We start from the raw sequence: 27,940 nt of genomic DNA, 5'->3' as shown, positions 1-27,940 counted from the left end.
TATCCTTAAGGTGAATAACGAGCAGACAATCGTGTACTATAGGAACACAGCCAACATTTATATAATGTAGCTGCGAATGACCTCATTCAAACTCCTACACTGTGATTTACACACAATAATTGTTTGTGTCCAACAAGTTTCTCCTCCAAAGAAACTCATGTAAGAATAAGTTGTCATTCCTCTTTTACAGCCTGACCAACATATCAGCAGACAGTTATTGGCTGCCTTTACTTGCTTATTGCAGATATATCACTATCAGCATATACTGTAAGTGTAAAGATATGCAGTATTCTTTTATTATGTTACTTATATTTTATGTATCCTTGTCAAGTGTCTTCTAACTCTCAAGTACAGATATCAGTATCGACCTCATCAGTTCCATAATGGTCAGGCTCTTCTCTCTTGTCTGTTCAAGGCTTCAGCAAGTCTTGAATTCCTAGTCCTCCTGCCCCCCTGACCCACATCTCCACCGCCGACTCCGCAGCTGGTTCTAAATAATGATCTAAGCTCTCAGCAGTCTCCAGTTGCCAGAAATAGCGTAGCTTTATTTTCCAGACTTGCACAAACCCTCTTTTACCCCATAAATATAACTGCTGTCCCAAAGCTGCGCTCCGTGTGTGTGTGTGTGTGTGTGTGTGTGTGTGTGTGTGTGTGTGTGTGTGTGTGTGTGTGTGTGTGTGTGTGTGTGTGTGTGTGTGTGTGTGTGTGTGTGTGTGTGTGTGTGTGTGTGTGTGTGTGTGTGTGTGTGTGTGTGTGTGTGTGTGTGTGTGTGTGTGTGGCCGCACACCATGTGTACACATTCATGTGCATGTCTCCTTATAGGGTAAACGGTAACATGTGTGTTCATTCATGTTCGTGCTGAGCATCATCTGAGCTGTGCTTCACTGATGGAGACAGTTTTCTTCAGGCCCAAAGTGCCTTTTCACTTACGTGCTCTTTTGTTTCTACAAACAACCTGACAGATAAAAACAAGAGGAACATTTGTTCACCTTGAACAGACTGCTCAGAGAGAATAGAGAAGTTCAAGTTGTTAGCCACAGCAAAGACATGTTGAGACACAGGTAATACTCCTGAAATATGTGCAGTTTCAGCTTCCTTGCTACTTCTATTGTTAATGGCAACACAAAACTGCTGACGTTTAAAAACATGTCTTATTTTTGCTGATATACCGCGAGAATTATCTCATGTCACAACATACTGCAGGGTCCTTTTGCTATATCAAACAAATCGACCAATTCTATGATAATTATTAGTGTTGTTATGAGACATTTAAAGCTTGATGGCACCACTATAGTGCAGAAATATATGAGCATGAGCATTTCAATCAATTAAATGTGACTGTCAGTGTCAGTTTTCATCTCTGCACTTCATTTAACCAAAGTTACATTCATGGCAATTTATTCCTCTTAGGAGAGATTGCTCTGGTATCTTTGTTGTGCAACCTAAGCATCAACCATGAGTGTAGAAGCTCCCATCATCCTCTGAACTGTAGATAATGACTAGGATATATTGCAACAAGAGAAAAAAGTATCATTTTGTGTTTCTTCTGGTTTGACTGAGATGATGTATTGTCTTTTTTCTTTCTTACTGTAATAGCTCTACATTTTTTTAGCTTGTCAGCTCATACAGTCATGTAGTTACTGTAAATGAAATTAGTTTGGAATGGTATCTTTTGCATTTGGTGTTGATTAAGTGTAAGATGAAGGAGCAGAGATTTTCTTCCTGCAGCATGAAGTGTGTGAAGTGTGATAGATTCTGAGGCTGTGGTGCACATAACCGTTTTATGTGCTGTTATTTGAACATGCACCAATTAGTGAGTCTGGTCTTAGTTAACATTTGGTTAACAGCCACCCAGGCAGTCAAAGAATCACTAACAATATCCTACATACTCTCTGTACTGAATGTTATTAATTTAAATATACATATACTGCTTTACATATTCAGCTTGTGCATAGTTATTCATTTTCAGACATATTGAAAAACTCTGCACACTCACACAGCTGTTAATGCCAATGAGAGCGTGGCAGACATCAATCAAGCAGAGTCTTAACATGCCCACACAATCCTCACATGATCTTTCATTATTAAATGTTTTCACTTGCCCTGTCTACAGTTGAACTTTAATGGTCTGATGCCACAATACATACAAAACTAAACTTAATATTGTATCATTTGTTGCATACAATAAGTCAGTTAAATTAGTATCAGGTATATGGAAAAGGGATACAGCTAACATGTCAAGAAAGAGAAGTTGAAAGTTTGTGTGTGAAATTTGTGTCATGCTACTTCCTAATTTCTGTTGGCTCTCAAGCCCTCAAGCAGCACAAATTGGTTTATCGAAACAAAGTTTCATTTTGGCCAGAAATGTTTTCATATCTTGATTTTTTTTTTTTTATGCGAGTAGTTAATTCTACATTAGCGCTGCAACAATGAATCAATTAGTTAGTGATTCGATTCCAACCATTTGATAGTTCCAGGTTCTCATTCTTTAATTATGGCAAACTGAATATTTTTAGGTTCTGGACTTTTGATTAAGCAACATGCGATGGATATTCAGAAGATTGATCAACAATGAAAGTAATTGTAAGTTGCAGCTCTATTCTACAGCATGAAATCTATTGGTGAAATCTTATAAACACTCCTGGTGGTTCCATCTTCATCATCGAAACTGGCATTTAAGTGCGGTTAACGGGAAATCACCCTTGCAACTGACACTCCTCAGACCCGGAGGTAAAGCAAACATTGACTGACTTTCTACTCCTTTAGACTTGACTGAACTTGACCGCAACAGATAAAACCTTCAGCTCCGTCTGGTGAAATACAGCAGATACAAGACCACACCCCGATCCTGATCCTGTCACTGTGCACCGGATGATAAATCTGCCTAGAAACCTGTGTTTTTCCACTGGAGCCACACAAAAGCCCAATATCACTTCAGACACTGACTCACAGTAAGGTCACGTGTAGCTGTGAGTGCCGCAGAAAAGTGCATTTACATGATCAATTAAAAAGTGTTGAGCGTGTTTCATCTTGTGGGCTCGGCAGCTGTTTTCATTGTGAGGTCCAGTACACGGACAGCCCAGTCTCTTGGGTAATTGTTGAGCATTTAGAGCCCCCAGAAGTCACTGCTTCAGCCCCCGGATTTACCCCTAAAGCTAAACAGCTGACTGTAATTGTGTCAGTGGGATAAGAAAAAAAAATCACAGCTGCATGAATGCTCGATGCCTGCTGTGTTGTCCCCAGTGTGTTGAACCAGGGTGCTGATTAGAAAATAAATAGAGCTCCTGAGTTGGCTTGAGGGAGTGGAGACCTTTCTGCATTTTTTTCTTCTTTTTTTTTTGTGTGGGCCTTTTTTAGGTGGCTAAATAGATTTTGCTGCCGATCCCATCCACAGCACTACATTGCTTAGCTTCAGTGCCAGTACTTCTTCCTGCTTCTCCAAACAGGGGAGGAACTGTGAACCGTCTTCTACTGCTGATAATATAGTCACTATGAATGAGTACCTCATACAACCCCACTTCAAATATGTAAACTGTCCCTTTATGGTCCTAGTGGAAGACAGGATAGCTAGTAGGAGAGGGGGGTTGGGACTTTAGCTTTGTCGCAGCATTAAGGAGATAAGGTTTATTGCTTTGATTGGCTGTTTGATTAGCATTTCTGTGGTGCCACCCAACCACAAACTTGATTATATCATTGTGTTTTTTGAGAAACAATACAGATATAAATATCATTTTTAACCAGCAGTACACATATTGTCAACAGATGTTTTGCAAACTCAGCAAATATCAGCGCTTAACAAAAAGCAGGTTGCCTCAGAGTTATGAGCCTGTGGTCACAAACAGAGGTAATCATTGTGTCTCCTTGTTTCCATCCTGTGTTTCTTTTTATAGGCTTTTGTCTTCTGCTGACTGTGAGTAATGTAATGGTGCGGAGACATCCTATGACCTGGAGAATATAGAAGTAAACACTGTTTTCAGGGCTGCTAATGACTGTTGTTTGTCAAGCATGCGAAGCCATCTGCCGATGCTGCGGCTACCTAAATATGATCTTGATGCATGTTCTTTTAGTTGTAATGAGCTCTGCAAGCTGGTTGTTTTGAAAGCGCCACGACTCCTCTTTTACTGGCTCACAAACACGAGCTAACCGAAGAAGTAGCTGTTACCCCCCACAGTTCACGCAGACAAGATATTAGCCGTCTGTTTATTTCAGATGATGAACAACTTGGCTCAGCATACAAGAGAGCGTGTCCGAGCCTGCAGATTTAACAGCCAACATTTTTAAGCTGTTTTACCCCGACACAAAGACACACATACACGCTCTCTGAGGGGGGTAGTAATATTGTTTTAACAGCCCTTTAAAGGGGAACACATCAGTTAAACATTGGGTAGTCTATACTAAAAACACATGACAGGAGACCCAGAGTTGGAGTAGTGCAGCACATGGAGTTGGTTTCAGTAGATGTATAAAATGTGTGAATTTAAACTGTTTGTGTGTATGGTAGCAAATAATATGCTGCTACAATTATAAAGCTAATTTTGCTAACTGAAAGAGTGTGCTAGACATTTGGGAAAATACACTAATGCTGTGTCTCAAATCACACATTTTTGTTAGTACATTTCTGTGTAGTACAATATGTACTTAATTGTGTTGTGCGCAAATTTTGACAGGTTAGTGTTGTCTCAAATCAAACACGGCTGTTGCGCACTTATTGCAAATAACCACTAGCTAGTTAGCAAGCTAGCGTTAGCAAGCTAGCATCAGCATTCGTAGTACCAAATCATTACAGACTGCTAAATTAACCCAATAAACCTACTGATGGCTTATATGTGACAACAGTATAGAGGTGCTTAATGCAAAAAACACATGTATAATGCAATGTTCACTGTAGTAACAACGGCCTCGGCCGCCATTTCCATTTTGAAAAGTGGTCCCTCCCCTTCCGCTATATAGCCAAGATGACAACCATTGACTCTTTTGAGTGCACCATCTGCGTAGTCATAGTGCACTGCATTTTCCCATGTTAAGTGTAAGTACAGAAGTACACAATTTGAGATACAGCATTAGTGTCTTTCTTTTTAATAGTTAAAACAAGCATTTCTATGCTTTAAGTATGGAGCTAGGAGGCAGTTAGCCTAACCTAGCATAAATACCAGAACACTAGGGAACCAGCTAACCTGGCTCTTTTCAAAGTTGAAAACTACACCCATCTTACAGGTTTAATCTGTACAGAAACAGTAATGCAAAAACAAGACTTTGTGATTTTAGGGGGAGTTACTGTACGTGTTGGAGCTGTTTCTTGGCACACAACAGTCAGGCACAGTGACTTCCCAGAGATTTGTCCTCATACTGAGTTTGCCAGTTAATCGTCGGAAACTGCACAGAAGAGTCGGATTAACTGTCAAGAAATAAAGCAGCTTTTAAAAGTACTCATACCTCTTCCCTTTTTTATGTAACACATTTTGTTTAACATGTATTAGTTTGACTTTTTTTTGGCTTCCCGTCAACACATAATGACAAAGTGAGATAGGATTTAGAAAGGCACATAGTTGTGTTTGTCATAGTGCTTTGTTGAACCAAAAACCAAGCCATGAAGTCCCAGTAACACGCTGTAGACCTACACACAATCAAAAGAGCCCAAAGATGTGTGTACAATAAGTTAAATGAAAAGAGTCCATGCATGCTTATCACTTGACATAATAAAAGTGATGTACAGTAAAGAAGGGCTTATCAGTGTTGGTCATGAACAGCATGATATTTATGATCAGAAAAGCTGTTCTCACTTTGAATGTTTCACTTATCCCACCTGCTCACATGTTTACAGGTTATCTGCTGGCTGCTGCCGTTGAGCAGGAAGTTGTAAATGTGACAGTGCTATCTGGATTTAAAGATTAATTGATGATGTACTTTAACATGGCAACATATAACTCAAGCCGTCATAATCCATTGGCTGTTTGGCTTTAAGGTTTATCTGTTTCATGAAATGCTGTTAATCTCAAGAAGTATTAAATCCCTCAAACTGGATGACATTCATGCTACTCCCCCTCCATCGAGTTTTCTTATTTTCCTTCATGCGTAGCAAAGCTTCAGTAGCTCAGATTTCGGAGAGACGGCCTCTGGATGTTGTGTCTGTGTCTCATCCTATCAGAACATTATGTTTTCCAACGTTCAGCCCTGCAGGAGGATTAGTAATCATTCCTCAAGAATGACAAAACTATGTCTCTGTTTAAGTTTTGAAAGCTTCCACTTGCAAACCATAAGTGTGAGTGATACATCTCATCTCATCCTATCTGTGAAATATCTGCAGAAGGAAAAAAAAAAAAGAAGCCTCATCAGCAGTTTGTTTGCTTGCTGACTCTCCTTGTTTACAGAGGCCGCTGTCACTCCAGAGGTTTCACAGGCCTCACTTTGGGGTTTGTGTGCTGGTTGTTTTTGTGGTTTGTCTTCTTCTGTCATGAAAGCATCACTTCTCTTTCCATCACTATTCTGGCAGTTTTTGTCTGGCAGGGAGCGCTTTGCTGATGCGGAGATGAAGTGTTTGGGAGATTGAAATGACAGTCAGTCACAAACGGGCGATCTTATCCGATACCCTGAAGTTATAAATAACTGCGTGTTGGTGCGCCTTTTTCGGACAGTTAAATATATTGTATTTAAAGTCGGTTCATGCACATTTGGAGCGTTTTTTTGTTTAATTTTCACTTGAAATGCACAAAAAAAGAAAAAGCTCTCCCAGGCTAGTCTGAGCCTGCAACCAAACAGTAATCTTATCCCGAAGCCTACTGTGTAATTAAGTTGAGTGGTTTTGGTGATATTGTTCTGCTGACATTTAAAGACTTTTAAAGTCATATTCTGCGTTGCTTCCCAGGGTCAGGGAGGGGCTGCATGTAGATTTGTCTAGTCTGACCCTGAAATTAATGGACAAAGCACTCTCTCATTTGCCACATTCGCTTTCTTAAATTAGGCCATACATATATACACGACTTAAACATTCCAGTTAATACTATCACATATGTGGTGTTGTGTTGTCTGAGTGCTTCTTTAGACTAAATCGTGGTGGCTGTGGTTGAATTACACCAGCTGCTTTGGAATTCAATGGAGATACATTTTAATGGGAGGCAAAAAGGAGGGAAATTGAACCACTTTTATATTTAACTAGCATAATTTACTCCTGCTGTCTATTTGTTGCCAGCCAGAAGGCCTTGGTGAACTGACACCTTCCTATGTAAAGTAGCTTTTTGGACATGGGACTAAATTACTTTGTCCCTCGAAGCTGAGTCTAACATGCTCCAATCATCCGAAGTGTTTGTCAGATGGTCAAACTAGGCCAGAAACCCCCTCCTCCTCCCACACCTGTCCGACATCAGGTAGATCAATTAATGTAACTTTCCAAAACCAACAGTCTGACATTCATGCAGCGTTTGGCATCTAACTTTTTAACTCTTTACCCAATTTCATGTGTGCAACCAAATGCAACACTATAAATGTCATCCAGCAAATACTGTCTGAACACTGTTATCTTGTATTTAAACATCCATCCATGATGTCTGATTTCACCCTGCCCCTGGAGGTATTTTGGGCACATGCAATACAACAAGGAGGCAATAATGTCACATGATTACTTTCCATGGAAACAAAGGAAGGATGTTTAGTTAAGTATTTGCATTCTTTCCTTTCTGGAGGCGCATTATTTTTAAAATTATAGACTGGTATGCCAATACTGCACTGATTTCCAACAGGAAATGCCAAACCCAGGAAATAAAGCTTGTAAGACTTTTTCATCCTCCCTTAGAGACGGATATGTTACCTCTTTACTCGCCTTGTTGTTTTTTTCCCCTTTTTTAAATGCACCAATTCTCCACGCGATACTGGCGAGCTGGGGTGCACCACAAGTATTTCAAATATTCAGAGAAGCTTTTCATCAGCAGGCTCAAGCTCAGAAAGTCGGACGATGCTGCTTCAGACTTGAACTGGAGATTCGGGAGGTGAGAGGGCATGTTGTCTTCCCATACGCACACAAACACACCACAGCCTCTGGGACTCAGGCGGCTCATGGGCCATGGATGCAGGAAGTGACTGTTTCTCTCTGTGTCAACACTGAGAAGAAAAAGAGCATTTTTGACCTCATACCATACAGTCCCTCCACATGCTACTGCATCACATCAGACACCGCATTCCTAATGAGGGTTACTGAGTTCAGTATGGTGACCTCTGTCGCTTTGTAGTGGATGATTATTCCAGATCTGAAAGGAACCCATTACATTTATTGTATTCTCTTTAGGTATATGGGTTCGGGTTGATGGGTTGCTTTTAACTGTGTTCAGTCTGCTTTCATTTGTCCATGTTTTTGCACGATCAACAATAATAGCAAAGGGTTGAATAAGGCTAAAAGTGATGCACAGGTGCTCTAAAACCATTAGGACCAGGTTTGTGGACATCTGACGGATTTCACATCTGAGTCCAGTCTGTCACGTTCTCCCGTTCTCTCTTTTTCCCCCTCACAGAAGTGCAAAAGATGATGCATCTAGCCCTATTTTGTCCATTATCACTGCAAGACAGGAAATATTTGGACATGAAGTCGTCTACTGACTCCAGATGTCAGAAATCAGCTGCACAGGGAACATTTTTGTTTATTCTGTTCGCTTTTTATGAAAAGGGCAGCGTCAGATTAGTGGCTGTTTGTTTTTAAATGCCTTTTCGAGCTCTTGTTTTCTGGCACGTTTGCATGATACCGTGCAAAGTCTATCCTTCTAAAAATAACCCGACAGCTCATTTCCTCTTCATATGATCTCCAAATATTTACTTAAGCCTGATTTGAAATGTGGCATTGAAATCCAGCATGTCTCCAGGCAGAAAACCCAGGAATGCATGTGTGATCTTATAATTTAGCCTTCATTGTTCTAAAGCTCCTATCTACTGTATCTATTTAACCTATGTGATAATCAATAAACTTACACATTACATTACATTATAATTATTGTGTTATTCCTTCAAAAATATCGAGAAATTATCTAACTATCTCACCTCAGGGTCAATTTAGTAGCTGTTCTGGAGCTTTAGATTATACCACATGATCTTGCTCAGCAGATGGGGTTTGCCCAGTTATAGCTGTTCAAATGTCAATTTTTACTTTTACTTTTAAGGACTTCTTGCCCACATTTGGCTTAAAAGTTAAGTTTCAAAGCTCATTCCTGACCTTTTCATAACCTACAATGTTGACTAAACAACCTCAGCTCATTTAGAAGCCGTTCCAGAGCTTTCAATCGCATCACGGGATCTTCGAAAAATATTATTCGACCGCTTCTTTTCCTTTTCCGCAGATGTTTTAGTTTTCCCGTAAGTAAAAGAGAACTGGGTTTTATGTATTTATGTGTGATTCATCGTCATTGGTGAATCACAAAGAACTGAAAGGCTGGTTAATGTAAGCGCTTGACTATTCTCTCTGTTTTCCTCTAGTTTTCTGGGGGTCTAATCAGCAGTAGCAATGCAAGATGTGAATTAACTCAGTTATCTGTAATCCGCTCAGCAGAGGAAGCGAGCGGTGAGGCTGAGACCCAGCTGCACCAGGCTGAGTACTTTGACAGCCCCCTTGCTTTGATTTGCTCATTCTCTTGTACAATTTCACACTCTGTTATGCTGATCTCATGGCTGACAGAGCCCACAGAGCCTCATATACACATATTGTAGGGAGGCATGATCTGCAAAGATGCTTTAGTATAAAATAATACAGCCTAATATCTGAGGTCAAAATCTGTTTAGACATAGGCTCCTTCTGTGTCACTTTGACTCAACTTGGCTGCTAGTCCAGACTGACCGAATGTCTACAAACAACGTCATGGAAAAGAGGAAGGTCACAGCTCTGAAAGATCTGAACACATTCCGTATTTCCTCTTCTGGCCACAGCTGTGTTTTTCATGAGCGATGTTCTGTCACAGCCCAGCTCTACCGTGGCAAAAATGGGAAGTCAAACTGGTATGCAATATTAGAAAAGTAAATTTATTTAAGACAAAGTACCAAATGGGTGGGGTAGGTCTGTAAAGTCAGTCATGCAGGGAGTGGATGAGAGAGTGTATGGTGTGTGTGTGTGTGTGTGTGTGTGTGGGATTGTTGTAGGATGACACAAAGGAAAAAATAACCAAAAAACAGCTCAGGAGTGTGTGGAGGAGAGAAGAAGATCTGAACTGGCAGCTCATCACAGGTGTGTCCAATACTGCTAATAAGTGTTCCCTCAGGAACCGACCTCTGAATACAGAACACCAGAACCAGCAGTAACAAGAACAAGGTCTGACTGCAACCCCGGACAGGCTACTAATGACAAAACAAACTGCAGCTCTTTTTTAAACATTTTTTAAACATTAACCGATGCTCAACGCCAGCAGCAAGTCAAAAATGGCCTAACAATATAGGCAAAAGAAAGGGATTGACATAGCAACTCCATAACAAAGAAGGAATGGGAGGATAGAGAGCGTGTGCACTTGTTCCAAACATCTGTTTTAAAGCACGGTGATGGTTATCGGATGTGGGATGATGTAGCGTTGAGTGCTGGTATTCTCTCCTGTCATGATGCCAGTTCATCTGGAGAAACGGTGAGCCTCTTGCTCTCTGTGTTTAGATAAAGAGACAGTAAATGACCATAATGTGACACAACAGAGGCAAGTCAAACTCAGTGTGATAAAAACTTAAGGTAGCACACTCGAGCTGCTTTTTTATAACATTAGTTTGACAGTGATGGGATCTTTTTACTTCAAACCTTATACTGGTAAAGATGGCTCATGAAGGTAAGAAGCCATGCAGATAAGAGGATGCTGGGATTGCAGCTGTCAGAATCCACAATGAATGGACTGATTGCAGCAGCAGGAGTACTTTCACTCTCTGACAGAAAGATAGATAATACAATAGTCCCAAAGGGAAATTTGCTTTTATTTGGCCTATTAATGCAAAAAATATTCACTCTTACACAATAATGCAATACGACAGTGCTCAGAAAAAAATGTTTGTCTCCTGCCAAACACTTAAACTTGGGGTCAGTGTCTCAAACTGTAAATACATCAAATATATTATCACCTTATAAAGTTTCCTGCCAATATTTTAGGCAACTGTTACTATTTTTTACACATCCAGTAAACACAGAGAAATATTAGCCTTCATTTGGAGTCGTGTTTCTGACAGTCTATGAATTTAAGACCAATATTCTACTCTACTTTCAGCTATGTTTTGGTCTTCACCAACTCCTGAGGGAATACCATGTTTTTTATCTTACTGTTGCTCAATGCTGGGCAGGTAGCCTACAGTGTGTTCATTCACTTTTTTGATTAAAACAGCTGCCTAAAACATCTGGAAACTACACTCATAAGAGCAGTGACAACAAAACCAGAATAAAACATTAAAGTTGTGATCCAGAAAATCAAAACAACTAGCTGAAAGACCATAAAACGCTCAGTAGTAGCCATTTGTCATTTCGAGTGACGCCCTTTCACATTATCAGTAGTGTTGACCCATGGCTAATATAAAATGATTGATTAGTTCAGCTTTAAAGTAGCAGAGAACGGCACTGCAGAACACCTGGCAACCACTTCTCACTTTTGAAGGTCTGCGAAACGATACGCATGGGCACGCTTAATCTCTCAACCACAACGAGCGAAGGAGAGCGTTTGTAGTCAGCGGATGTGGTAGCAGCTCGTCAGGACTTGTTGGACAATAAGACCATGTCAAAGCGGCTGCACCTGCACTTCTTTTATAGTCCCTAAACTCACAAGAAAAAAAAAACCCACTCCCCGTCCTCCGAATGCCGGCGCAGTGGTGTCATTTAAGGACACATTCCCAAGATTGGTACAGTGACTCAGCCATATGCCGCTCATCACGGCAGCCACTGACCAAGGCTTGGGAGTGGTGCTCCAGACTTTCAACCACGAACAACAAAAAAAAGGAATTAATTTGATCAAGTCTTCTTTTTCCACCTTTTTAAAAATGCACAGTTCTGCAGCTTGCTGGGAATTATTAAGAAGTGAGACTCACTAATACATGAATAGACAGAGTTTATTACATGTCTGGGTGTCCAGACAGTGTGTTGCACAACTCAGATCACTCGGTCGATGATTAAACGAAACGCTTCCCGTTTACTTTGAGACGTTTCTGTCACCTCTTTGAGAATCTGGGTCAAATCACTGGCTCTGTTTTTCGTCTCTGCCGTGTTTAAGGTTGAATGGCAGCCTAATCTGATTGTTCTTATCCCAGACTGTCATTAATGCGTGTTTACGCAAGGAGCAGCAACTCCTACACACTCTTACAACAGTGATTTCTGACCCATTTTCTCCACAGTCCTCACTTGGATCACAATTTTGTCTTCATCGTGTTTCCATTTCCAAATAAAAGGACATTAAAAGCAGTTGTTGGAAACACAACTGTTTTTCCTGTTAATGGCTCATTTGGAATAGGTTTATATGAAAGGCTACTCTAAAACAGCCTAGAATTATCTCACTTATTGCTAGAGACTGAATTCCTAACATACATGCCTGGCCTGAATGATTTTCAACATCTTGGCATACGTCCAGGAAAGTTCCCACAACAGTGTGCAGTTTTCACACAGGACTGAAAGGTCTCAGGCTCTGTAATGAAGCCACATGCTGCTTTTTTTTTTTACAGCAACTCTGATCCAGTTGGGAATTCTGTTAGAACAGTTTGCCACATTCACCAGCTTTCTTCGGAGGGTCTCAGGTTTAGCAGCTGGCCTTGTATGTCTGACACATTACAGTGTTCTTGTTTAGGCCTGCATATTTCTTTTAATACAGACCACATATTGTTGGATGTAACCAGCCTGCAGCCCGTTCCGATAAAGTGTTTCCATCTCCAGTCTGTCCACTTCTTATCCATCTCTGATAGCAGCATAATGAATGTGGTCTTTGTGGAGGGTCTTGGAACAACTAGTGTGAAATGAGCTTGTCTAGTAACGCTTCCATGATTACAGCTGCTGTCCTCCCTCCATCAAGGATTCCTCTTGTCTCAAAGCGGCCTGCGGTAGGGTAGAGCGGTCACATAGACGACCGAGACGAATCTGTGTTTCAACAAGACCCAGTGGGACACGTCTTCCTCCTGAACCGAAGGCTGGCCTCTAGCTGGATTTATCCCAGCGCAGATAACAAGTTAATGAGTGTGGTAAAAAAGGGGCAGTTTGCTTGACGCTGGTGGTAGATGTGGATTAGGTCACTGCCGTAAAACTCTCTCCAGCTGCTCCAGTTGTTCACCGTTGCAGAGGAAGGTCAAAGTGGTCTCTCAAGAAGAAGAAACAGGACTCTTTTTGTCAGCGTCCGCCTTATGTCACACTGTTTTGTGTCAGTGACAGAGGCATTTTAAGAGAAATGTTTCAAAAACCAAAGACAAGATTTTTAACTTCAGGTGATCACAGCTCAGGAAGACACAATGATCATCAGGACAATGGCGATGCTTCTGAGTACAAGTACCTAGATACTGCCAAACACTTTTTTTCATGACACTTTTGACAGTAGAACTTTGCCTTAAAGGCTAAAAATAGCTGCTGTGGTCAGATACGTTTGTGTACTTTTGGTTTTGGTATTTTTTAATGTTCAGCCTTGGCCTCTTTGCTAATGCTACAAGCATACAATGATATTTTTACCGATTTGTAACATGGCACATTCTTGTCTCAACGTGACAATGCCTCCACTCAGAAAGCAAGGTCCATTAAGAAATGGTTTGGTGTGAAGGATCTCATCTGGCCTGCAGAGATCCCCAACCTGAACCTCATCCAACACAAGTTTCAGTGATGAATTGGACTGCTGATTGCAAGCCAGGCCTTTTCACCCAAAATGAGTGACAGCTCACTAATGTCATTGTGGCTGAATCCTAGTGGCTAGGTTCCAAAATCATGTGGAAATGCCTCCTAGAAGAGTGGAGACACTTTTTTCAGCGTATTAATGCCCATGATTTGGGAATGAGGTGTGTGTAATGTTACAGTGTACACATGTTGTTGGACATGTAGGGTTTTTCAATCTGTGTTGTTTAATGACCAGTGCTGACTTGTTCTTTGCTCCTCTCTTGTTCAGGTCATGGGGAATGTCACTGCGGGGAGTGCAAGTGCCACGCTGGATACATTGGCGACAACTGTAACTGCTCCACCGAGACGGCGTCCTGCATTGCGGACGATGGGCAGATGTGCAGCGGGCGAGGCAACTGCATGTGCGGACGCTGCCAGTGTACAGAGCCGGGGGCCTTTGGAGACACCTGTGAAAAATGCCCCACCTGCCCTGATGCCTGTGGTACTAAAAGGTAACTTTAAGATCACACTGTGCACTTCACGCCACAGATAGAGACAAAACCGCTCCAAAAGATCAGGCATAATTATGTGTATTCTTGTGACGCTGACATCAGTTAATGGAGGCGGTGGATTGCTTTATGGTGTGAGGTTGAGGTGGAAAAAATCGGAACAAGGCGCAACAATCTGACAACAGGAATCTGCATTGGAGATGAGACACAGTCAGTCTGTGAGTGAGGGGAAAGGTCAAAGCGTCAAACACATCAAATCCAAGGCTAAAGTCAAGACCCTCACATAACTCACTCACTTATGAACTTATCTAAGCTTTGATGACAAAGTCAGAAGAGAGCTGTTAAGATGACTCTCATACCATTTGTGACCTAAGAAATGAAACTGTTGCCCCCGCCGTTTGAACTTGAGGCACTCAGCGAGGAAGCCTGCGCTTCTTGAGGTTACGGTTAAATGTCTTATTTGGCGTCGAGTAAAAAAAAGGGTTGCCTGTGTGGGCAGAATAACTGCTGTGTCCTCTCAGCAGGCCTCCTCACATACACATGGCTCTGGTTTTCCAAGGCAAGAGCAATCTTTATGGAACGACCTTTGACCCTTTACAGGACTTGAGTTTAGAAACAGGTCAGCCTCATCAGCTGGCAGAAGCAGGAGCCAAAATTCATAAAATCATAGCAACTTGTGCATTTGTACAAGTCTCTGCATTTTCTGTGAGAACACATTTGCAGTTTTTGTTTGTTTGTTTGTTTTAACAGTTAACACCTCCGCTCTGGGATTTATGTTTTAGTTTATTTCTTGTGAAATTCAAAAAGAAATGTTGGCATATTTTAACATTTTGCGTGGGGATTTCCTAAACCCTTTTTTCCCATCCTGTTCCTTTAATATTGAGCATGTGTCAATGCCAAGTCCAAGTTAATATTCTTTTTATTCATACATAAAACAGCTGCACAGTTCACACGTAGCCTGACAGCCTCGGAGAGACGCTGTTCAGTGTGAATCACAGCTTTTTGTAGTTGGTTTTGGACATTTTCTTTTACAGTGTAGTTTTATTTAAAAATCCAAGGAGAGAGAGGAGGCTCACTGTTAATACATTGTATAGCAGGAAGCTTTTGAGAGAAGTTAAACCTCATTTTATCTACAGAATAAACAAAACAATAAAGTTCAAATGCAGGGTTTAACTAATTTGATGCATCTGTAAAATGTTGCTGCAAACCAACCAAACCATCAGTAATTGAAATCACTGGCTGCAGTTGATTTGTTTTATGTGCTGCACGGTTCACTCGCTCCTCAGTTGCTTACAGTTTACTGCAGAGATGTGTGCACAGCGGGGCATTCTTGACACCTGATGTACCCGGAGCAAAAAATAACAAACAGCATGAAAGTAACAAACTTAGAAGATTTTGCAGAGTTGCTGAAGGTTTGTGCTCTCTGGTTGCTTTCTGAATAAAGAATAAAAGGTTTCATTTTTGAGCGTAAGTTGTAATTTTCCACTGAACTTGTTCTCTTCTGCTCCAGAGAATGTATCGAGTGTCGGCTTTTCAACTCAGGGCGGCTCGCAGACAACCAGACTTGCCAGCGCCTGTGCAAGGATGAAATCATCACTGTGGAGACCCTCAGTAAGTAAACACAAGCGCTGCACGCACACACACACATAGACACCAGCTGGCTGGCAAAGAAACGTTTTCACATCTGTGGCATCTGCAACAGTTTCCCTTACTGCATTACATCCCTCCTTGACTGTCACTTTTTATTAGTCCTTTCATTGTTGTTTTTTCGGGGACAGGCTTAAGTATAGCAAGTGGTCTGCTGATTTCACCCAGTGTGTCACACCCCAGCCTATTTACTCGAGCCACTATACTGTCTCTAAGACTTAGAAAGTTAGACTTTACTATCTTTTACATTACCCAAACCTAAAGCTGACTTGACTGTATACTATATGAGAGCTGTAATCATATTTTTAAATATGTACATACTGACAATGGAAAAAATGACCACAAAACGACCCCTTCATACTTCAAATAGGGGCTTTTTCTTTCTTGTTACAGACTTCGCATACCTTTGTGATTCAGTAATGATGTCACACACTCTGCATGCAGCGGTCAGCCCTGTCCTGATGTTTATGTTATTAAGTGGCAGGTGTCAGTCTGGGCCTCTCGCAGCTCCACAGACACCCTCGCTCCCCACAGCGGGGAACGACAGGCACCGCCAACCAAACACCTCATTGGGTTCAGAGAGTGTAGTTAATTCAAGTGTGCAGTCCTGCAAAGAGCTCTTCTGTCCTTCTCTACAGGGAGTGCAGTCCACCCATTAAACAAAGTTGTACCTGTTGCAAAGCAGGAGAAGGAGTTTAATGTTGTTTTGAAGTCAGGGAGTTCAAGTCCTGCTCTGTTTATTATAAGAGCTCCTGTCTTTAAAACTTTTTTTTTTTTTTACATTTCCCACAGCCTGCTGGAAAGCAGCCAGTCCATGTGAAGGAATATTAATAAGCTCACAGTGATTTATAGCCTTCACAGCACTGTGATGCTGCACAGTGTTGCAGAGCAGAGATACAGGAACATGAGTGTAGTTATACAGACTATTATAAGACTGCTCCATATTGGCCCAGCATGGCCCTGGCCCAGATCTGACGTGTTTCATAGCAATCCCCCGCTAGTCCAGCCATCTGACTGGCCTTAATGGACTCCACATGTACATTCCAGATACTTTGTGCATGAAATAGAGGAGGGGCTGAGAGAGAAGGGGGCGGTGGGAGGGAGGTGGAGGCGATGAGCATAGTCAGGGATGGGTGGACCAGGGCAGCCTGACCTCACCCTCCCTCCTGAGATTTTCACTCATTTTGAGTGATGAAGATTGACTGGAAGTTCGGGCACCGAGAATTTAAACGACTCAATCAGGGAATGCGTTTTCCTTTTTTTCCGCCAAGATTTGATTTCACAGCAAAGATATTCAAGTTATGTGATGACCGTTCACAAGTGTTTTCAGTTTCTCTCCTCAGCTTCGACCTTAATTCATCTTCTCTCCCCATCCTCTATTCATACTCTATCAATCTGAAGCCAAACCCTGATAGATGATAATCATGATAGGATGTTACAGCTCTCAAATGCAGCTAGAAATGTATAGATGCTAAATATTTTTTGTGCTATTAAAATAATCATTTCAGTGTAAACACAAAGGAAAAAAGACACTCAAAGGATGTTTTTCTCTTTATTAGTTCCTCTTGCTATATAGCTGTATAATTGTAATCAGCATCATTCAGTTTGTCTTTTTTCTAACTGATTGAAACTCTGTTTGTTTCTCTGTTTCTCTCACACTTTCATCCCTTACAGATACTGAGGACCCCGGTGCTGTGCTTTGTCTGTATAAGACAGACAACGATTGTGTGATGAAGTTCACATATTCTGAGCACGCCAGCGGACAATCCGTCCTCACAGCCCTTAAAGAGGCAGGTCAGTTCTTCCAAACAACAACTGATTAAGTATTCTTCATGATTACACCTTCTTTTTTTAACCACACTGATTTCTGGGTCACAAATTGACACCTGCCAAGAACCAAATACCTTAATATTATGTTTGTGGTGCACGGATTAACAGGAGTTGTTTTTGTTCTTTGCCTGACCTCAGGTTGTTTTCCATGCTAGTCACTAAGTGTGTGCTCGTCAACACATTGACTCAGACTTGTTTGTCTGACTAAAAATGGCTTCACTGAAATTTTAAGAATTTGTGTTGTTGTTAAATTTGAAACATTGAAACATTCAGATATTTGTTTGTGGCTCAAAACCTGAAATATTTTGAAATTGGTGATTGTTTATTGTTAAAATGTATTGCACATAAAAGAAAAAAAAAACCTAATACATGCAGAATTTTTGAGAGTCAACAATAACCAACAAAAGAGAAATGTGCAGGAGGATACAATAAGGGCTTGTTGGATGGCCTTCTTATGGTGAGACATACAACATAAAAATGTAAGAGTAAAGAAATCCAGACAAATACTAACCAAAAACATAAAAAACCAAGTTGTTATAAGTGTAACGAGAAAGATGACAATTTACCGATGCATTGAATATGATGTTGCCTTACTTAACTGGTCACTATGGTTAATTTCTTGTCTTATGATTTGAGACTGCTGGAATTTCTAATATGATCTGGTAAATGGTTCCAACAGAGAGGAGCTCAGAATCTAATTGAAAATTTGGAAAAAGTTCTCCTGGAAAAGGTGGGGTGGAGATTTTTGGCTGACTTTTTATTGTAATTCTGGCTTTGGAAATGAAATACATTTTGAAATGTTTCCAACTAAACCTGACCAACTAATCATTTCCATGCACCAAACTCCATTAAAGGATCACTCTAGTTAATTCCAGCCAGGCTCTTATTTCTCTTTTAAAGCAGATATAAAACTGATTATGGTGAAAGCCAAAATATGATCAACTCATTTTATGTCTAATACGTTGGACAATGTCTCTAATATTTCCTGTGTCAGAGTGTGGTGGCGGGCCAGATGCCATGATGGTGTTGCTGGCTGTGGTGGGCAGCATCCTGCTGGTAGGAGTGCTGCTGCTGGCTGTCTGGAAGCTGGTCATCACCATTCATGACCGGAGAGAGTTTACACGCTTCCAGAACGCACGCTCACGTGCCCGATACGAGATGGTAAGCATGATCACCCGACTAAACATTTGATCTAAATCACTGATAGTTTATCCGCTAACACCAAACCGGAAATGCCAAGCAAAAGTATGAGGCTCATAGTTAAACATAGTATGAGTCACAAATGACCACTTAGTTGAGTCGGTTCCTCTCTTCAGTCGATGGTGAGATATAGTTTCTCTTGTCTGTCACGAAAGTCTGTGAAACAAGGAAGTTATTATAAATAATGAGGGTCAGTGAGTGATGACAGTGGACTTCCATGTTGCAGAGTATATCAGACAAACATATAAATGTGTGGTAAATAATGGAAAATGTCCTGAAATATGTTGAACTTGTTTTGGGTATTTTTGTTTTTGATAGCAGACAGAGATTAAGGAGCACACAGGAAACATGAGGGCAAAGATAGAAGCGGGGGGGTTACAACAAAGTTTCCCAGCCAGAAACTCTTACTTTTTTTAACATCAAAACATGACAAAAATGTTTTGATAAGATTAGATTTGCTTATTATATAATTGTGACCAAGATAAGTGATATGGTTTACCTCAGGACATTATCAAGCAGAGGTGGTAAACTACATCTTATCTCAACCACCACACTCATTATAGAGTATACTTGGTAACTCCAGCTCTTTTGGTTAGCAGAGGGTGGTGTAGGTTTTAGGCAAGGTGACCCACTTCTGCCACAGTATAAAAACCCTGTGTAATAGAAAATGAAAGCGTCTGGTGGACAAACTGTAACACGGTTTCGAAATGATCTCCAGCATATCTTTGTCATTTCTGTACTCTGAACCAGTGTGCCGACGTCATTATGTCATAAACTAGAATCAGTTGATAATGTCAGTAGGACTGCAGTTATCCATCATCTCATAACTCTCTGTCATTGTCTGTCACTCTCTCAGGCCTCCAACCCTCTGTACAAGCAGCCCACCTCTACACATTTCGTAGAAACGGATTTCAACATGTACGGGAAGTCCTACAACGGGGGGGTCCACTGATCCCTCAGCACGGGGCGCGGCAGGACCGGTCCAGCGAAACAGATCCCCGGAGGCCGAGGCGGACTGACTGAACACACTCATCCCTCTGCACGGTCCACAACTGATAACAGACGTGAAATGAACTAGACTATGTCTGAGAGAGGATCCCGTGGCCTTTTTTTTTTTTTTTGTCTTTACGGAGGAAGTCCGTAAGCCTTCCACAAAGAAGTGACTTCTTTTTCTTCTGCGTTCGCGTTTTCACTGGTGGCAGTCTGCAGAGGAGCAGCGAAGCATCAACTCCTGCGTCTTAGAGAAAGTAGACTTAGCAGTGAGTTTGTCTGCAGGTAAACAACATAAAGAAACTCATAAAAAAAACATAACTGCAACCACATAAAACCACCGTTCATTCATTCTGTGTACAGAGCAAAACATCGGCTTATATTTGTATATTTTTATAAACACTAAAAAATGCCTTTTTTTAGTATAAACTATGCATCCAACCGGACTTCCATTTGAATAAACTGAGGTTCACTCCACCTCAGATCATTTCAAACGTACAGGATTTCTCAAAAGCACATATTTCTGAAGGTGACTCTGATCATGTTGTGGTACTACTAACATTTACTAAGCAATAGACTTTCTACCTTCATTTTGCACAGAAAATATTAAGTCAAGTCTCATAAAGATTTAACTTTTATTTTGTTGGTGTGTGTGTGTGTGTGTGTGTGTGTGTGTGTGTGTGTGTGTGTGTGTGTGTGTGTGTGTGTGTGTGTGTGTGTGTGTGTGTGTGTGTGTGTGTGTGTGTGTGTGTGTGTGTGTGTGTGTGTGTGTGTGTGTGTGTGTGTGTGTGTGTGTGTTATTTTATACTCCACTTGCACTGCCTCCTCCTAATCTGAATTACAGGGTACTAATTTAACCCCCCTGGCCTCTGAACCATGAAATGATGAGTTATTATTTTCATTTTTTTTATTGTCAACTAATCCAATGAGAAGTCCAAAGCCAACAACATGTTAATCATTTTCTTACTACTTGATCAATTTTCCATCCAGATTATCAGACTTTTCATTTGAATGGGATATGCAGGCAGCGGTCCAGAGGGTCTTGAACCAGGTGATGACTTCTCTACTGATGTCCAAACCCTTATTCAACTACAAAAATATGTAGTTGTAACATTTTTCAAGTCATTTCCTACAGCAGCTGGCCACTTTACGTTTTAGCAAAAATTACTTAAACAGGAGTAAATAGTCTATACAAGATTATTTTCAACTGCAGTTGAACACACCCTCATAGTACAATGAATAATTTACAGCAGAGCAGAAACAATTAAATAGATTAGTCGGTCAACAGAAAATGAATTGGCAGCTATCTTCTTCACTTCATATTTTATAGACCAAATGATTAATGAGTTATGAAAATGAAAACCAGTTGAGGTCTTTGGCACTGAAGAATCATCTGCTTAAAATCCGGCTTTGGATAAACAGAAAACACTTGTTAGTGGGATCAATTCATTGCTGGTTTTGGTCTTTCCATGGAATTTGTTGACAATAAGAAAAACAAAAATACCACCAGCCTCTTCATTCATGATTCATGTGCTCAATACTGGCTAGCCAGTAATGTGATAACTGCCTTAAAGCATTCTCCATGTGATTAAGTAGATTTGTTAAACTCATTAATTAGATCTACACTAGATAACCATTCATTTGGAATATAGACACATGCAGTACTTTTAACGTCTTATGGAGTTAATATTAAATTTGGCACATGACTGCTGCTATGTTATAAGGTCTATGGGACGTCTTGTCCACCCCGCCTGTTCCGGGAGTGGGTGGAAAATAGTGACATACAGTGTCATAAATTTACCGTTGCTGTTCCCACAGGAGGAGGTGGAGTCTGAGCTGTCACAGGGAATTCTGACAGTGGGGTGAGGGAGAAGCTGCTCTGTGGCCTTTTTTTTTTTGGTGGTGGTCTTACAGTGAAAGTGTCAGGGACTTGGAGTTTGTGTGTGTACGAGTGTGTTTGAGTGAAAAAGAGTGTATGTAAATAATAATGCATGGGTACGTATGTACATACAGTGCCAAAATGAAATTAAAGTGTTTTCACTTGTGGAGTTTTGACTTGGTTTGGCACACTGTACTAAAAACTCACCCATCCACCCACACACACACCTCTCCCTCAGCTCCAGCGTAAAGCATGACTGCAGCGTTCTTCCTGTACAGTCTGAACATTTCCACATACGGATGATGGCACTACAACTTGTTTATGTAATACTGCGCACAGAGCAAAAACAATAAATTTGCTTATGTCTAAAGCCAGTGAGTGTGTTGTGTTTGGCTCAGCTGTACGTTACACATTCGTAAATCTGAGGTCTAATTTTAAACCTCGCATATAACTGCCACTGTGTGTATATGCAGACTTCAAAGTTTAGTCACACATCTGCTCGCACCACTGACCGTGCTCCTCCATGTTTGATGTGTGGGAAGGCTGGTCTGATGTGTCCCTCGATGCTGTAATTTACACTTCCCTGGTCAGACCCTTCACCAGTATAATGATGATGCTGGAGCTTTTATAATATAACCCTTTAATTATGTTTACGTTATTTTAAAGCATGGTACATCCATCCTTGTAGCAATATTATTGGCAATGTGTCATTGTGTCTCAATCTGTACGTGTGAACACAGATTTGTGAATATGTAAATCTGTGAATACACACAGTTAAAGATTAAGAAGATACACATTCACAAATCTGAGTGTGCATGTATACAGGTTGAGATGCAGTTTCACAACTTCCTACACTCTTTTGCAATTAAAAATATAAGAAACTATTTATATAGCAATTTTATTCAAAAAAATGTGCTTCACAAAAAAGAAGAAATGGGAAAACACTGAAAACATGAAGAGACAAACTTAGATTTAAAGGTGCAGTGTGTGGAATTTAATGGCATCTAGCAGAACAGACTTGACACAAATTAAATATATAATATTCATGAGTATGTTTTCATTAGTGAATAATCACCTCAAAATAAGAATTGTTGTGTTTTTGTTACCTTAGAATGAGCCCTTTATATTTACATAGGGAGCGTGTCCTTTCCACAGAGGCCACCATGTTGCACTGCCATGTTTCTACAGCAGCCCAGAATGGACAAACCAAATTCAGGCTCTAGAGAGGGACTTTCATTTTTTTCACACGTTTCGCAGCCACACTTGGAAGAGGAGGGGCATTTGTTTGGTTGCAGTCTGCAGCCTCGCCACTTGATGCAACTAAATCCTACAACCTGCACCTTTTAAAAACTAACAAAATGAATAGTAATAAAAATGACAATGCTTTAAGTGAAGTTAAAATATGGTTTCTCAGTAAAAGTAATAACAAAAAAAAAGTTTAAATAATATTACTCTACTTTAAATACATAACAACAACAACTCTAGATAGAAAATAACTCTGATGATGGCAAACATGTTCATGTGGGTTGCATCTGCATCTTTGGTCTTCTGAAACATTTTCACACACTGGAAAATTTTCAGGAAGGTCGAAAATAAAACTTGACAGCAGCAGTGTGTGTAGTCATGGAACAATTTCTGTAGAATAAATCAAACAAATCAACTGAGAGCTACAAAGACTTTCTGTGTTTATGCCTCAAGTAGCTCACATGTGTCTCTGAAGCCAGCAGCTGTGTTCAGAGGTTTAAGATGAACCTCTTACATCTGTGATCTTCTGTTATTCCTGCTCGAGATGAGCTCATTAATCTCTGCACCCCTGGTTTTTGTGTGTTCTTTTTTTCCTCCCTCTCTACTCTCTCCCTCCCTGACTGTGAGAAAACCTTTTTCCAGCACGCTGTCATGTTTGTGAAGTCACTTTTTCAGCTCAGGTGTAATCTGGCTTGGAGCAGAAGGAGGAGGAGGAGGTGGAGGAGGGGTGCAGAATGACAGTTTGGTGAAAATCACAAGTGCACAAAAAAAGGGTCAACACAGGAAAATAAACCGTCAGACATTGATGAATCACTGGTTTATTCACTCACACTAATTAACACAATCAATGACCCAATTAGCTGTTGCTGAACTGGCCCAACACATCACTCACAGGGGGTGATGGAGAATAGATTTTCAAGAGGGTAAACGCTTGTCTCTGCAGTATACATTGGCTGTGTTTTAGACTTAGTCAGAGGAAATTTATTAGAGGTTTTTTTTTTCCATAGACACTTACTATACCATAACATGCTATATATAACCTTATGTGCAGTTATTTCTCTTTTCTTTTTTCTTTCTGGCAAATGACCTGCATAGTTATATTATATTGTTATATCCAATCATATGCATTTGTAACATTATTATGATTCCAACATTGCTCAAAAATATTCTATGTAGTCTTTAATGTTACATTATAGTGTTTAAAACAACATATTTTTCACCTTCAAGGTTGACCATTTTACAAATTTCACACTGAGTGAAAAAGTGACTGAATATTTATTCACATAATTTGTGTGTGTGTGTGTGTGTGTGTGTGTGTTTCGGGTCTCTGTACACTGTACTGTATATAAAGGAGAGACTACTTAGGTCAAACTTTCTCTTCTTGCTCCTCTCACACTTCACACTCATCTGAGTAAAGTTTTTCCACTGGATGAAACTATTCCTGACTGGAGGGTTTTGTTCCTGTATTTGACTTCTTCACTACATAAAAAAAGAAAACTCCTTCTTCCACCCTTCTGCTTTATTTTCCTCAATGCAGCGTCTTTCCATTCAGTGTGTACTTGAGAGTGTTCTCTCTCTTTCTGTTCTCCTCAGACTGTCAGCTGTTCTATTTAGAGGAACTGAAAACGAGGGTTAACTTTAAATTAAGCAATCTTTGAATGCACACACAGACAGATGACTAATTAAATTAAAAACTGGCCCATCCATAGGGCATGAGGAGTCACTGAATGCTTTGATGAGTATGAAAATAAAGTGAATCATATGGACACCTTACTAAGACACATTTTCTGTTGGTTTTTCCTTTAATTTGTCACATGTCTGTACCACCTCTCATTCAGCTGTTTGTAAAGGAGATTCAGTAACTGTTGGTATGTACTTACATCATTACTGACAACTCTGGTAACAGTTAGTGATCGTAATTGTCTTACCAGTATCACAATGATAAAATACTCCAAGGATAAGTCCTGCATTTACATTTTTAAGTATGTATTTGCAATACAATGCAGTCAAGTATCAAAAGTGAAATTACTTATTGTGAAGAATGATCACTGAAGATACTGAAGTAAATAAATATAGAAAATACAAGGTTCACCAACCTCCTGATTTGGGAAATGTCATCTTTTTGTATCAACTTTTACAGCTTTTATAAGATCTTACAAGTTTTAAAGATAAAATATAAATGCATTGTGTAACTGCATTGTGTAACTGAGCTGAAGGTTGTTTCTCAGAGTTCTTAAGGTAATGCTATTTTTGCCTTTATTTGAAGGCAAAAATGAAAGATTACAGGGGATGATGTGATAGAAAGAGAGATTTTAATGGATTAAAATGCACTTAATCCCCCTTTGAAGTGAATTAAAGTCTAATACAAACAAAACACTCAGGCAGACTACCATCATCTCTAAATTGTATTCACATACAACAGAGAAAAAGTCATAATTTACTTTTCACCTCTTGTCATGTTTCACCAGACATTTCATTTCTCAACAGGAAACTATACTTGACAGCATTTTGAATATCTTCTCCTCCATTTATAAAATACACATGTGAAACGGTGTCAGGAGTGACAGCATATCAGTGTAATATTATCAGGGTAATTTATGACTTCACTGTCTTCACTGATGAATTATCCACCGTGTTACTCATGAAACAGTCGTCTGTTTGGCTCCACAATGTGGAGATAGAGTGGAGTGCTGTGTTTTCTTTGGAGCAGGAACTTCTCTTTGTGATGTAAAAATGGTTTGTTTAAACTGTGGCCTGGATCCTGAGACGATTCAGGAAAGTTTTCACATGAACTGCTCTGTGTGTGTGTGTGTGTGTGTGTGTGTGTGTGTGTGTGTGTGTGTGTGTGTGTGTGTGTGTGTGTGTGTGTGTGTGTGTGTGTGTAAGTGTGACAGCAGCTCATTTGTCACTAGTCCTCTCTGTTGCCATCCAATTGCATCCACGGTCACAACACTGTGGAGCGCTGACTTCATATTCGAGTCATATGCATCACAAAAGCTCTATGAGGCGTAAAAAACAACATTGTCAGAAAGTCACTGTGTTTTGACCTTTCACCTCCTGTTGCTGAATGCTGGTATTGTCAGTCTGTTCTGAGAGTTACGTTTGAAATACGTGCACTGTTGGACAGAATTATTGCCGTATCTGCTTCCATCCTGCACCTGTCACATTAAGTTTGGTGGTATAACTTTATTTAAACTCTTGAGCCATAAAGTAGCTTTTTTTTGGTCTAAAACGTGTCTAAAAGTAGTGGGTGAATTACAGGAAATGGACCAAAGTAGGAAAACACCAAGTCTGCACCTACAAAGTGAAATATACTGTATGTCGTCACTATTCTTAAATCTTAAATGGATATTATCTTGTAAATCAGACATGGTAATTCCAAGATACCTTGTTTTCCTAATGTTCCACTAGATTTTTGGGCTGCTACTTGTTTTCTTAATGATTGTGAGTGCATATTTGTTTTTAAGAGTTTCTTCTTTTAGAGCTGAATAACATGATTCATACATTTATAATACATATAGTACAGTACATGTACAGTATGTGTACAGATAGCACAGTGTATTATTGATGGCAGCACTTCAAATGTTGACTTGTGTTCATTAGAAGACTGGTTGCTCCCCAGCTTCCTACCTTCTGCTGCCATCTAGTGGATCATCTGAAACATTGCACTGTTGCAGGAACAGAAATAAGTGGGCGAGGAAATATGTGTCTTGCTAAACCTAACCAGATCTTTAGGGAGTGCTTCAAATGTAATTCTTCTTCTGATTTCTTTTTATGATACCAAACAGGTTGATAATCTTCACTAACTTGGCCAGTGTCCACTCAAATGTACAGATATGGAGTGCCACGGTGCACATTATCAAAAGTTTGCAATGATGAAAAAAAAGTAATCACTACAATAACTGTACTATGTATCCTCTCCCAACGCCACCACCATAGTTAAATATGAAGACGACACGACTAGTGGGGCTGATCACCAAAGGCGACGAGTCTGCCTACAGAGAGGAAATCTAAATTATGATGTATAATTTTATTGCATTTTCTTTCATAGAGGTCTTGGTTTTTATGCCATTATTACCTGCTGATTGGTAAACTTTCCTCTTCATGTTGTGTTTCTTATTGTCATTTATTTTCTGTGTATTTCATATTTACCATTTATTAGTTTGGCAGTTTTTTCCTTGCTTTGTTTGTTCATTTTCTTATATTGTGGTGAGTTCTGTTGTAAGGCTATGGCTTTTTGGCCTCAGATGTCACATCTGTCTTATTTCTACTGTCTGAATTTTATGCTGCTGTATAAACACATTGACAAATAGTACATAATTTATTGCAAATTCCATATTTAAATGTGGACACTTCCAATGCACAAACACTAAGAATGGACTTTACAGTGGAGTAGGAAACATCTTGTATTCAGTAGTTTAAGTACCAGTGTGTAGTATTTAGTGGCATCTAGTGGTGAAATTGCAAATAGCAACCAACTGAATAACCCCCTCGCTCCCTCCCTATTTGCCCTCCTCCCCTTTCAAGCATGGAGAAAGAACCCATGGTGGCTGCCAACCTCATGAAAAATGCAAAAGGCCCTGTGCCAGTGTTTGGTTTGTCCATTCTGGGCTACCATAGAAACATGGCAGTGCAACATAGTGGCCTCTGTGGAAGAGGATCTGCTCCCTCTTTAGATATAAAGGGCTCATTCTAAGGTAATGAAAACACAACTATTCTTATTTTCTTATAAAACAAACTTATGAATATTATGTGCCATTTCTGCCAAGTCTGTTCTGCTAGATGCCACACAATCTTTCAGCAGAGTATTTCTATATGTCTTAAAACGTTGTAGATCTTTAAATATCTATACTCAGTTAATCAACCCTTAAACCCTGA

At 40.1% G+C, this 27,940-nt stretch overlaps 1 protein-coding gene across 1 annotated transcript in view; it reads left to right on the top strand.

The window, feature by feature from the left end:
- The window catches only part of itgb5 (integrin, beta 5), a 42,241-nt gene extending 20,073 nt beyond the window's left edge, over positions 1 to 22,168 (top strand). Inside the window, exons 12-16 of the mRNA XM_062431837.1 lie at positions 14,052 to 14,274; positions 15,782 to 15,882; positions 17,593 to 17,712; positions 18,743 to 18,909; positions 19,805 to 22,168. Coding sequence (XP_062287821.1) covers positions 14,052 to 14,274; positions 15,782 to 15,882; positions 17,593 to 17,712; positions 18,743 to 18,909; positions 19,805 to 19,900 — 707 coding nt within the window. The 3' untranslated portion in view covers positions 19,901 to 22,168. The remainder of the gene's footprint in view (positions 1 to 14,051; positions 14,275 to 15,781; positions 15,883 to 17,592; positions 17,713 to 18,742; positions 18,910 to 19,804) is intronic.
- The last annotated feature ends 5,772 nt before the right edge of the window (positions 22,169 to 27,940 follow it).

This window comes from Scomber scombrus, chromosome 13, assembly GCF_963691925.1.
Source record: "Scomber scombrus chromosome 13, fScoSco1.1, whole genome shotgun sequence".
Classification (NCBI taxonomy): domain Eukaryota; kingdom Metazoa; phylum Chordata; class Actinopteri; order Scombriformes; family Scombridae; genus Scomber; species Scomber scombrus.
This window is presented reverse-complemented; position numbering and strand designations above follow the sequence as displayed.